Below are 13,668 nucleotides of genomic sequence, written 5' to 3'. Positions count from 1 at the left end.
TATTCCACTCGTCGCGGCAATCCCCCCTTTCCACTCCGATTTCTCGCCGCCGGCAACCCAAATCCGCCGCCCCACTCCACTACCGCCGACAGATCCGCCACCTTGTGGAGCTTCGACCGCGGCACCGGCGGTGGCGAGGACCCCGAGCGGAAGCGCTGTGTAGCCGCCGACGCGGCGAGGAAGCGGTCCACCCGGTGGCATACGAACCAGGGCCTTGAGCCACTGCCGTCGACCCTCCTCCACCGCGAGACGGAGGAGTACGACAGGCGGCAGGCTCGGCTCTCCTCCGGTGCGGGCAGCTCCGCCGCGTCTGCTAGCTCGCGTATTCCGCTCCCGCCGCTCTATACGGTGGAGAGGGAGGCGCAGGCGGAGCGGCGGAGCGTCGACGTTGTCAGGATGGAGTCTTTCCTGCACCCTTCCAATGCGGACGCCATCGAGGCGGCCATCCTCGCGTGCAGTGCGCAGGAGAAGGAGGAGGTGGCACAGTGCCGCCGTCGGGACGAGAAACTCGGCACCGTCCTGTACGAGCAGGGGCTCGATGGCGCGCGATTTTTATGACAACATGGCCATGTGGCGCTGCGAAGCCGCCGCACAGGATGCCATCTTCGTCGACCTCACTTCCGATGACGACGATTGATGATCTCCGTTGCCGCACCCGGAGGGCTCCGATGAGCTACATTTTGGGCATTAGGGTTTGGGGTAGGCGGCCTCCTCCGATCTAGTGTATGTAAATCAACTATGCATGGATGATCAAGTATGTATCGATGCAACTAGTTCTACTGCTTGTGTTCTTCTCTCGCGTGAAATTTTATTTTCAATTTTCGAAGGTCCATTTGAGGTTGTTGTTCTGCTGCAGCTGTTTTCGGCCCTTATCCGAGCGAAACCGCAAACTGTAAACACCTTATAAGGGCTAGCCTTATAAGGGGCCTGCTAGAGATGCTCTTATAGACTGGCTGACTTCTGGGTATCCTGAAGGAAGTCTAACATCTTTGTGACTCATCCAAGAATTTTGAAATCTCATTTCTTTAGTCAAGAGGAGAAGTATGATGCACTTTTATATCGGAAGTGCTATTGTGAGCTCGAGTTCACATGCTCTCAGAGGTACAGTAAATCCAATTAATAGTAAAAATTCAAAAAAAATCTGAATTTTTATGTCAAGAAACATTGATGATTTTTCTACACGCGTGCAAATTTTCTCAATAGAATCACATTTGTGGATGTGTCAGCAGAAAAAACAAAATCAGTACTTAAAATGCTTCAAAAACACTCTTTTTGGAGCACTAATTTTTTTTTTGCCGGCACCTCAAAATACATGATTTCATCATAAAAATTTGCACACATATGAAAAAAATCATCAATGTTCAATGACAATTTTTTTTTCAGTTTTTAATTATTTTTTATCTTTACTGTTAGCCCAAGAGCATGTGAGCTTGAGCTCACATACTCCATGTCGCTTTTATATGTGCTATATAAGCACACCATTAGCAGCATAATTGCTTCTTGTTTTACTATTATTCCAGATTTTTAACTGGGTTGTCCTGTCAAATTTAAAGCACATACTCCTGATTAATGAAGCAGTGAATCAGCGTAAGAAAACCTTGTGGGCATTCGATGCGTTGGGTCAAAACAGGGGTATGAACAACAGGTGGAATTTCCCACAAGCAAATCCAGTAAGGGAGTATACGCGACACATTAGCCTAAAGATAGTTTCTGCCGGAACAAAGAAGATAATTCAACCGTTGGGCGTGGATCTTGAATGTTCCCCTAGAAACATTACTGTAGAGAGGTCAAATCCGTTCTAGACACTCGAAAATGGGAAAAAGCCCATTCATTTATTTTTCATAAAAAGTGAAACACTATAACAACCACTTCCTTTATTATTTAATTGAACCAATAGAAAACTCAAGCCACATTCCACATGTTTCACATCAATGTGATCGTGGGCTAGACTTTTCTACGGAGCACGAGAAACAATAGCAACCGCCAGAAAAAATATTCCCACGACAGTGGCCACCCTGATGCAACTCCGCGACACAAGCGGCCGCGCAAAGTATGTTGACGCATGGCCCTTTGTACAACCTCACTTCCACACAGGGTCCTGGAGGCGGTTGTATCGGTGTCGGTGCTGGTGGAGGTGGAGGTGTATTGCTCTTTGGAGTTCGAGGTGGTGGAGGAGGAGCCAAATCAGTCTTTGGAGGTGGAGGTGGATGGCTCTTTGGAGATGGGGGAGGTGGAGGAGCCATATGACTGCTCCCTGGATGAGGAGGAGGGGCCAAGTCACCGTCATCACCTCCGCCCAAGTCATCTTCTCCTTTGATTGGGCCTGTTGTTCATTCCAGACACGAAATTAACAAGTCAAATACAAAAAAAGAGAGGATAAAAAGCACAAACTACTGATTAATAGTCTTTCTCTGGGCATTCTGGTACGTATTTACCAACCAACTTGGTGTTAGATGTATATTGGATATATTAATCGTCTCAAGAGGAAGGTATATATATGACATAGATGGATTATTGGACTTCTCATACCTGAAAAGGCGAGCAAAACAAGGAGAAGAGTAATCAGCATGGTGCTCCTTGTTAGAGTCATTTCACAAAGATATGAATACTGAAGAGTGGAGTTTGGGATAGACCCTACATTTATAGATGCTTGGACCGTCTCATTTTTCAGATCTTCGGGGTACTCTTATTGCATGATATCTTAAGCTATATCATGAGCATTAAATATATATCTACCTACAAGTCCTCCAATGAATTGTATCTTGTTGTATCTAGAAGGTCTCCATTTAATGTGTCTTGTGAAAGGATAATAGTATGACTTGTGTTTATTTTGGTACTTCTGAATTTGGATATTTTTCTTATCTTTTTTCTGGACTTTTTGCTAATAAATGATCCAACACCATGTATGGATTTTTGTTACTAATGTTTTTTTTCCTTTCAAGATATGTGGATTTTCCATTATAAATAGATGAACTGCACACATTTATTTGAGGGTTTATTTATTACAACAACAACAACAGCAACAACAACAACAACAACAACAACAACAACAACAACAACAACAACAACAACAAAGCCTTTAGTCCCAAACAAGTTAGGGTAGGTTAGAGGTGAAACCCATAAGACCTGCAAGCAACTCATGGTTCTGGCACATGGATAGTAAGCTTCCATGCACCCCTGTCCATGGCTAGTTCTCTGTCGATACTCCTTTCCTTCAGATGCCTCTTTACGGACTCCTCCATGTCATGTTCGGTCTACCGCAACCTCTCTTGACATTATCGGCACACTTTAGCCGTCTGCTATGCAAAGGCGCGTCTGGAGGCTTGCGCTAAATATGCCCAAACCATCTCAGACGATGTTGGACAAGCTTCTCTTTAATTGGCGCTACCCCAACTCTATCTCGTATATCCTCATTCCGGACTCGGTCCTTCCTTGTGTGGCCACACATCCATCTCAACATGCGCATCTCTGCCACACCTAACTCTTGAACATGTCACCTTTTAGCCGGCCAACACTCAACGCCATACAACATTGCGGGTCGAACCGCCGTCCTATAGAACTTGCAGTCGGTATTTCCCCAAAGATGAAGGGATGATGCAGTATAGCGACCGTAGGTATTTACCTTAATGATGAGACCAAGGTTATTGAACCAGTAGGAGAACCTCCTCACACCACGTAAAGAACACCTGCACACAAATAACAAATACTCGCAACCCGACGTGTTAAAAGGGGTTGTTAATCCCTTCCGGGTACGGCGCCTCAAGATAGGCCAATAACGTGAGGTAAAAGTGGTAGATAACATAAATAGATCGCGAAACAGATAAATTGCAGCAAGGTATTTTTGTATTTTTGGTTTAATAGATCGCAAAATAAATGCAAGGGAAAATAGATCGCAAAGTAAAATATGATGAAAGGAGACCCGGGGGCCGTAGGTTTCACTAGTGGCTTCTCTCAAGAAAAATAGCAAACGATGGGAAAACAATTACTGTTGGGCAATTGATAGAACTTCAAATAATCATGACGATATCCAGGCAATGATCATTATATAGGCATCACGTCCAAGATTAGTAGACCGATATTACTCCGCACATCGACCGCTATCCAGCATGCATCTAGTGTATTAAGTTAGTGAGAAAACGGGGTAATGCAATAAGAACGATGACATGATGTAGATGAGATCTGTTTATCTATTTCGGAGATATAGATCTCATCTTGTTATCCTTAGTAGCAACGATACATATGTGTCGGTTCCCATTTTGTCACTAGGATCAAGCACCGTAAGATCGAACCCATTACAAAGCACCTCTTCCCATTGCAAGATAAATAGATCAAGTTGGCCGAACAAAACCCAAATATTGGAAAAAAATACGAGGCTATAAGCAATCATGCATATAAGAGATCAAAGAAGCGACGCGGATTTTTGGGACATGGTGGCACGCGATGCCGAAATCTCAAGTGTCCGCATGGGCATCGAGATAGCTACTTAATATAGGCCTCTGCGTAATACGGAGCGGGTAATTCACAGGCCAACATAAATACACGATGTTATACCTTGCACGCGTGGGCCAGATCTCATTTAATTTTCATATGAATACCGGCTCATCCGATAGCGACGCCCCTTACAGGTTGGGTCTGTCATAATTGCTGTGGACGTGGGGTAGCCGTCCATAAGCACCGGCCTTTCTCATGGCATGTCTTGTAGCTCTTGTTCTGAGTTGCGTCCCTGTGGAGAGCAGAGCAAGAGTGATTGGCTTCGACTAAAGTTCATTGTGTCACAGTTAATCTACCACTTTGACTAAGCACACAAATTTAGCTGCAACCATGACAAACTTTCAATATACATTTTGGTAATAAATGCTGCTCGTAGTTCACTTAGGAATCTGTGGAGCTGATTTTGATGTCTCTAATTTATCAAAAATGAGAATTATAATTTTTGGTAAACAAGTATGATTGTGAAGCTGAGATGAAAATCAAAGCCGCAAAAATATTCTATAAGCCATGTAAAAATATTTTAACTTTTATGTAGAATCTGTGTACTGATTTTTTATTGATGTTGTGTTTTAAATTCAAGTTGTAATTTTCATGATTCGAGCTAACAATGAAGAATGAAGCTAACTGATTTTTTTCTGTAAGAAAATGATACATGTAAAGATTTCAGTTGTAAATCAGTAGTCCGAAACATGTGACAAAATTAAAATACCAAACTGTGATTATGGCCAGCGATAACGAATCACGACTTGCTCCTAATAAATGAATACAGGCTGAGCAGGTAGTACACTGGATAAATGAAGCCTTAATTATTCCTGGGTGCCTTGCTTGCCGGCAGACATTTACAACGTGAGTGGGTAGTTATAACAAGCAGCCAATACTGGATCATACATTGAGTAGCTTAGTCCAAACTGAAATTACTAGCTATTAGATTGATGACCTTGGTGAGAAAAAAAATTGCTGGCTGATGCATGGCTGGTTTGGATTGAGATAAGGTCTAAACTGAAAAGTAAATGAAGTAGACGACGATTGCAGTCTGGGACTAAGTTTTAGTGTTTGTGGAGGAAGAGCACGGCAATGGCTGATGCATGGCTGGTTATCTTCTTCAGCAAAGCTTGATTATATTCGAGAAGTGGGACATGGCAGTAGACTGTTGAGTGTGATATGAGTTGACCCCATCTGGCGCTGCAGAACTGTATGTAGTTGTTTCTCCCACTTCTAGAATGAACCAAAACACGTAGATAGGGTGGCACTCGAGGCAGCATATGAGAGGAAGAGATGCAATTTGATTGGGAAATGGCGTGAGATGAAGGTGGTGGAGAGATAGCCTGGGACATGGATGAACACATGGCTTCCTCGTTGTGAAAAGGGTCGATTCGATGCTAGAAAGTGTGTGTGAGAGAGAAAGAGCAAATAGTAGAAGCAAATTGGGCAGAGGAAGAAGGCCTAAGTGATTTAAGGAGGGAGGAGCATCGTGCAGGCAACGAGAGGAGTATGCTGCAGCTAGCCGTTGTAATGGGTGACTGATTAATTGCATGTTGGGACGTTCCATGCAACTGACGTGTGGGACTTACAGCTGCCCCCTCTGATTTAATACAAAGACAATACGATGCTTACATGTGCCAGGGATATCATTATACAAGCTGGTTGTATAATAAGTGCACGAATCATGTGGGAGTGGACGGAGTTGATTTCCTCCTCGCGTGGCCGCATGTCCACTCGTGATTTATCGATCAAAGAAGACTCAAATAACTTTCATGGATAAAAATATATATCTGATCATAAACTCAAAGTTCATCGGATCCCAACAAACGCACCGCAAAAAGACTTTCATCATATGGATCTCCAAGAGACCATTGTATTGATAAAAGAGAGAGAGAGAGAGAGAGAGAGAGAGAGAGAGAGAGGAAGCCATCTGGCTACTAACTACGAACCCGTAGGTCTACAAAGAGCTACACACGCATCATCAGAGAGGCACCAATGGAAGTGGTGAACCCCTCTGTCGGGGATATACCCCACGGTATGACCCGGCCGGAGTTATAGCCTGGCTGGGACTTGGTAAAACGGCAGGTGTTAAGTCAGATGATAACCCGGCAGGTGTTAAGTCAAATGATAACCCGGCAGGTATTAAGTCAGATGATAACCCGGCAGATGTTAGTCAGATCATAAACCGGCAGGAAGTCATAACCCGGCAGACCATTATAAACCGGCAGACCATCATAAACCGGTAGACAGTCATAACCCGACAGACAGTGATAACTGGTTGACAGTCATAACCTGGCAGATAGAGTCGCCTGGGGTTATGAAGCCCAAGACGTTATGAAGCCCAAGATGTTAAGAAGTCCATGAAGAGAAGTCAGAATAGTTTAAGTCTTAGTCCGAGATGGACTCTACATGTAATCCGCCAACTTATATAAGGAGGGGCAGGGCTCCCCAAGAGGGAGAAACAAAGAAGAATCTTAGGGCTAGACATAACTAGGAGAGCCGATTTACGGCAACTCCCTTACGATCATAATGAGCCTAGCCACAAACAACATGTAGGGTTGTTACAGGATAATGTTTTCTGGGGACCGAAGCTGTTTAAATCTTTGTCCTGCGTGTTGCGTCTCTCGATTCCGATCAACCCCTTCAAGCTACCGCATAGATGCGTTGGCCTCACGACTAAGTCCTCACACTAGGACATCTGACGTGATAATTCCACGACAGTTGGTGCCCACCGTGGGGCCCACGCACGATGGTGATGAGTTTTTGAAGGGATCTCTGCCAGGGTTCGAGAAGCTCGCGGTTTACTAGACGAAGAGTTCAAGAGGGTTAAGTGTTCTACGTCTGTACGCACCTGTGAAAAGTTGCTCAAGCCGTCGAAAAATCGAAAAAGAAGAAAAGAAGACTATGACCTGGACGAGGAGTCAAAAACCTCCAGGATTGACCTTCCTCGCCGAATCCGGGTCGCCACCATAGTTTTGCTGAGCCGTTCCGGCTTACTGGCCGAGTCGTCGTCGCCTTCATTTGAGCTGGTTTACGCGATCAAGAGATAAACGAAAGCTAGATTGATTTTGGAACACTCACGACGGTCAATACTAGTTGGAGTAGAATCAGAAAGGTAACCATCACTAAGGAGAGTATACGGCTACGATCCGGAAGTGGATACAGCGCCGACGCGTTTTCTCCTCGCCGGCGTGCCTCTCTACGGTGACTCGCTTCGCCTCCAGCTTCCGATCCGCCGGCCGTCTTCGCTCCAGGCCGGTTTATCCCCGGCTGAGAACCGGCCTCCTCCGCCTACAACGCTGCTACTACGATTCACACCGATGAGTCAAGCTGGCTCCAGCTCCAAGCTACTGTAAACCAGGACGTACCAAACCGGCCAAGTGACCTCGTCGTTGACACCCTGAGTCGCCGGAACTCAAAACACTACATGGCTAGCTCACTTTTAAATCGCCGAACGCCATCGTTTCGCCGGCGAGCCAAGTCTTGATTTACACTTCTGCTGCAACCTTCGAGCTGTTGGCGCCGCCTCACCTCGCAGCGCTGCTTCTTCTTCTACCTTGAGCTGCCTCTCACAACTTAACCTCCATCTCTCTTTGTTTCTCTCAAGAACACATGAGAACACACACGCACACATGCACCAAGAGAAATACAATGACTTTGCCAAAAGCACTTTCTTGGTGGCACACCGTGGCTACATGTGTACTTCAGCCCTCTCGGCCTCGGCTCAAACAACAAGCTTTACATCTCTTATATAGAGACTCACGCGCACACACAGCCACGGCCACACCGGCCACTAACCCACGCATGCACGGGCCAGCCGCCACTCTCGGCTGCTAACCCACTAACCCGTGCACTAACTAATTCCTAAAGTCTCTCCATGATCCATATGGCTCGGACACCACCTCTGACCACTCCAACTACATGCATGCACAAACTACTTACCCAACCATTCTATCGGCTAGGACCCAACAAACTGAACGACCTGCCGGTTCACCCGACTCAACTTGATGCGGTCCATCACGCTCCAGTCTTCGTCACGTCTTGCCGCTTCTCGTGACCTTGTCGTACCTCACAGCATCATGAGCATCTTGTCATGCTCGCCCCATCACATGGCCGCCCGGCATCTCGCCTTCTTCGTGCACAACCAAAGCTTCACCGGCCTACATCACCCTACTACCATCTAAACTACATGCAGATACATGAATCAAGATTAAACCTAACATTTTCCCTCCTAATCTTGATTCTTCAATCTTCACGCGGCTTCACCCGCTGCCACTTGACGACGCCATCGTGGCGCTGCACAATTTGTCGTGGACCGACGCCATCGCAGCGCCGGCGTCCATCACCATGTCCTCTTGCCGCATGCGGCGGCCACCTCTTGACGTGGAGGACGTTGTCGCAACGCCGATCACGATGCCGTCTTCGTCAAGCGGCATTGCACCACAACTTTTTTTTGCTGGCTTAACACCAACTTTCCATGATGACGATGGCATGACACCACCGTCGTCGGAATCACACCGACTCTTCTTGTGGCAGCTCCGCACCACCATCTTCACATAGCGGCACCGCATGGCCACCCTCCTTCTTCTTGCGCTGTCGGCCTCCATCGCGCCACAGCCGACGCCGTCGCAGCGCCGGTCACCATGGACCGTCTTGTCGTGGATGACGTCCTCGCGAGGCCGACCATCACACCATCATCATATTGCGGCATCGCACCGCAATCGGCCACCAGCGGCATCGCGCCGCCAACGGCCTCCACCTTGCGCCACCGTCCTCCACCTCACATGGAGTCGGCCGCGCCGCCGTCGCCGCCTCGGATCTACCGGGGCTCTGATGCCAATTGTTGCCGCCGCCTCACCTCGCAGCGCTGCTTCTTCTCCTACCTTGAGCTGCCTCTCACAACTCAACCTCCATCTATCTTTGTTTCTCTCAAGAACACATGAGAACACACACGCACACATGCACCAAGAGAAATACAATGACTTTGCCAAAAGCACTTTCTTGGTGGCACACCGTGGCTACATGTTTACTTCAGCCCTCTCGGCCTCGGCTCAAACAACAAGCTTTACATCTCTTATATAGAGACTCACGCACACACACAGCCACGGCCACACCCGCCACTAACCCACGCATGCACGGGCCAGCCGCCGCTCTCGGCTGCTAACCACTAACCCATGCACTAAGTAATTCCTAAAGTCTCTCCATGATCCATATGGCTCGGACACCACCTCTGACCACTCCAACTACATGCATGCACAAACTACTTACCCAACCATTCTATCGGCTAGGACCCAACAAACTGAACGACCTGCCGGTTCACCCGACTCAACTTGATGTGGTCCATCACGCTCCAGTCTTCGTCACATCTTGCCGCTTCTCGTGACCTTGCCGTACCTCACAGCATCATGAGCATCTCGTCATGCTCGCCCCATCACACGGCCACCCGGCATCTTGCCTTCTTCGTGCACAACCAAAGCTTCACCGGCCTACATCACCCTACTACCATCTAAACTACATGCAGATACATGAATCAAGATTAAACCTAACACGAGCTGGCCGTGTCGTGAGCCATAACTAGGAGTGCTGGATTAATCCGTTAGGGTCGGCCGTCTCCACTGAACCGCCGAAGCTCCCGCTCCGGACTGCTATCACGGCCCTCACCTCCGTCGCCAAAAATCGCCTCGGCCTCACTTCGCGGCCGGTTGAGTTGCCGGCCCTGTCGCCATGAATCGCCGCCACCAAACCACCTACATCAAACTCTAAATCGCCGCTGTCGCGTAACCGTCCTGTTTAAACTGTCGCCGGCTGCTGCTGCTGATGCTGGTCGCCCATGCCTGCCTACACGCTCCTGCGCGTCTCACGGCGCCCAGCCATCGGCCAACGACGTTGCTCGCGACCCCGCGGTTGAGCCGCCCTCGTCGATCCGCGGTCACTTCGGCTCGCCTTGAGCAGTCTTTCACCCGTGGTGACTCTTGGCGTTTTTAGGCTACCCTGTACCGTCTCCGCCTCGGACTCGCCGGGTCACGCGCGCTTCGCATCGCCCGCGAATCCCTCTGTTTCTTCGAGCGGGTCGTGAATCCTGAAACCATTGACCCGGACGCGACTCACCAATCCGCCGCCCCGGTTCGCCCCGTTTTCAACGCCAAGTTCCACTGGTCACCACACCTCGAGCCGCCGTCCGTCTGCAAGTCGCCTCACACGTATCCGGGCTGCCCCGGTTTCCGTGTTCCTCCTGCCGACCTGCCGGCATCGCCGTTGGTTGTCCTTCTTCGCCATGCGGTGTTGCAGATCCTCAGTTGCAGCTGTTCCTTTGACAGCCGCGATCTGGCTTGCTCCGGCCGGCCGGTTCACCGCTGTTGCTCCCGTACCGGGTCATCTCTGCATGCTTCCCTTTTTAGCCGTCTCACCAGCGTCAACACTTTCCAAACAGCTGGCCCCGCCTCCACTTCAACGCTGAATCACACAGTTACGCCCTGCAACAGCGACAAGTCCTCCAACCTTAAAAATCTTCACAACGATGACATGTCCTCCAACCTTAAAAATCTTCACAACGCACTAACCAGGTTGACTAATTTGACCATATAATGCTGTTGTCTGCACAAAGAATGACACGACCTCTCGCACCGCCACCTTCTCTCCCGGGCCTCCTCCCCAGCACTCGCGGCGCAGCAGCGTGGACGCCGCCACGTTCTTGATCCAGTCGGATCTGGCGCAGGTCGCCGTCCGGCGCGGCACGGCATGATTCCAGATCGGGCGAGGTCTCCGCCAGGAGAGCAGGAGCGGCTGCTGCAGCGAGTGCAGCGGAGGAGCCCATCCTGGTCAAGCCCCACCCCGGCGGCTGCGTGTAGAGTAGGAGAGGTCGAGGATGGCCCCAGTTCGTGGAGGTGAGTTCGTTCTTTCTGACCTGGGCTCATCCATTAATTCATGGCTTCCTCTTTTTGTTTTTATATGCCGCAGATAGGGTTAGCGAGGAGGAGGTTGTCCCCGCGAAGAGGCAGCGTGAGGCTGCACCGGCGCCTTCCCATCTATGCATGTACAGAGAATGAATGATGTCAAGTGGGTAAGGACGCCGTCAGTACGTGATAAGATTAGGTGCTGGACTGCTGAGTACCACGTTCACGCCATGCCCAAATCACACAGGTAAGCTTATACTCCATATATGATTTTTTCATCTCAGCTGTACCCGAATAAAAGAACCATGCCCAGAACGTGTCTGCCTTCACCAAGATTAGTATTTTCTACAGGTCTTGCATCGTCTCCTACTGACCACACATGCCCCAGTGATACTAATAATACCAGAACTCACCAAGATTAGTATTTTCTGTTATGTGGAGGATATTTTTCTTTTGTTGTGACATGTGCTTTGTTATGTGCAGGTTGCAGTCACAAGGATGATCTGGCCGACCATGTCAGCAAAGCCAACGCAACAGAGTTGAAGGAAATATTATGGTAAGAGGACAAAATAAATGCTAAAATCCCTCTTTCTTTTTATCGTTCGGATGTACCGTAATTCCATGTTATCTGCAATACCGCTTCTCGGTCATTCCTGTCTCACTTGCTGGTCTTGTTAAAATGTTTGACATTCCTCATTGTTCTTTGATCTTCTTGAATCTTGCAGACATGAACATGGTGTGATGACCCGTGTGCAACCTCAACAAGTGTGAAGGTGCTGCTAAGTTAGAGGATTGATTAGAAAGTAATTTGTTTTCACTGTATGCAATGGCAAATGTTTACTCATTAAAACAGATAAGAAATTAATTTAGTTTGGGTGGATTGATTAGTTATAAAATGTTGATGGTCCTTTGCTTGGATCTTTAGGTTGAGTCGTTGCTTTTCTACTTCAAACTGACGGATTTATCTTCAGCCAAAAAAAAGCAGGCTTGGTCAGCTTCAAGAAGAAAATATTTCAAAACCGTGTACCTATTGAAATGGCATGGAAGACAGAGATGGCAGCAGCCTGCATCCTCGAGTAATGCTCGCTAAAGGGGTGTGATATTTCATTTCCTCAAACTAAGATCCCCTCATCTTATTTCCTATGTTATTTTCAGATTGGAGTTGCCTCTTGGGGAGTATCAGGTTGCTGAAATGACGACCAGGGTGGATGCCCAAAGTTACAGGTTTTGATTCTTTATGTTTCTTTTTTGAATTTATTTTTCTATTGCTACAGTGTGATCATAACCAGATTATATAATAACCATTTATAGTTCTAAAAAATTCCCATGAATTTACTTCAATCCAAAGAGGGGCCTTAATTTCGTAGTAGGATTATAAACCGACAATAGTTACGTATCAAATAAAGGTGTTGCTTGAAAGAGAATTGCATGAGATGTTCCTGTTCTCGGCTCTAATCCAGTGGTATGGCTGTGATCAACAATAATCTTTTTGGTTATTAGACTGGCAATATGCATGAGATATATATAGTTTAGTTAACTTCTTATCTGCCACACTGCAGAAATATCTACCTGGGAGGAGGCAACGAAATTTATAGGCACACGGGAGATGCTAGAGGATGATAATAAAGATGAGGAGAAAGCTCAGGTTTAGTTTTTTCATAATTTTTGTTCTTTTTTTAGAGTTCACGCTAATTATTTGCACACAATGTTGTGATGCTCCATTAGTGTAATGGTATTGTTCTTATAGTGCAATATCCTACTATGACAACTATAAATGTCCTACTCTATTTGTTAGGATATTCTATTCATGCTATATTCATTGTTAGTTTTGTCTTCATCCTACTATTTATGGATATTTCCTTTATCGCCTCCACTGGACATGAGTAACCCGTGGCATTTTCCATGCTTTTCTTCTATATAGTGGAGGTTTCATCAGAGCAAACTGGTTCCACAGAGGTTTCATTAGAGCTAACTTTATGTTTTACATCTTGGAACCATTACTATTCGCTTAGAGGAAAGACAAAGCATCATCTACTTCTAATTGGAATAATTATGCTAGAAGACATATTCAATTTACTATATCACATAATCATTTTTTCTCTGTTAAGTATAAACCACAACTCGGAGGAAATTGACTTTGCAGTGGTGTTCACTGGCATGTCCCCGTCGGGCTCGGAGGAAATGTTGGGAAGAAGCATCCACACCCAGCCGTCCTCCCCGCTCTGGTTGTTCCAGGTTGCTCTTTTGTCTCTCTCATGTCAACTTGGTTCCCTCTTATTTTGTACTAGATTGGAAGTGGGTT

At 47.2% G+C, this 13,668-nt stretch overlaps 1 protein-coding gene and 1 long non-coding RNA gene across 2 annotated transcripts; both read right to left on the bottom strand.

Annotated features, from left to right (window-relative positions):
• Positions 1-1,799: 1,799 nt before the first annotated feature.
• LOC123156188 (uncharacterized) lies at positions 1,800-2,636 on the bottom strand. Its single transcript, XR_006477898.1, has 2 exons — positions 2,530-2,636; positions 1,800-2,323 (listed from the first exon to the last, which is right to left on the bottom strand). It is a non-coding gene; the product is annotated as an uncharacterized lncRNA (long non-coding RNA).
• Positions 2,637-8,129: 5,493 nt separating this feature from the next.
• Positions 8,130-9,533, bottom strand: LOC123160110 (uncharacterized). The gene has a single exon (XM_044577930.1). It carries the CDS (start codon positions 9,078-9,080, stop codon positions 8,736-8,738), a length of 345 nt encoding a protein of 114 aa, XP_044433865.1. The 5' UTR covers positions 9,081-9,533; the 3' UTR covers positions 8,130-8,735.
• Positions 9,534-13,668: the final 4,135 nt, after the last annotated feature.

This window comes from Triticum aestivum, chromosome 7B (genome assembly GCF_018294505.1).
Source record: "Triticum aestivum cultivar Chinese Spring chromosome 7B, IWGSC CS RefSeq v2.1, whole genome shotgun sequence".
Taxonomy (NCBI): Eukaryota; Viridiplantae; Streptophyta; class Magnoliopsida; order Poales; family Poaceae; genus Triticum; species Triticum aestivum.
Note: the sequence above shows the minus strand (reverse complement) of the source record. Positions and strands in the feature narration are given on the sequence as shown.

What these genes read in the sequence shown, in the direction of transcription:
- LOC123160110 (XM_044577930.1), bottom strand. Translation starts at nt 9,080, where the DNA reads ATGGAGGCCGACAGCGCAAGAAGAAGGAGGGTGGCCATGCGGTGCCGC.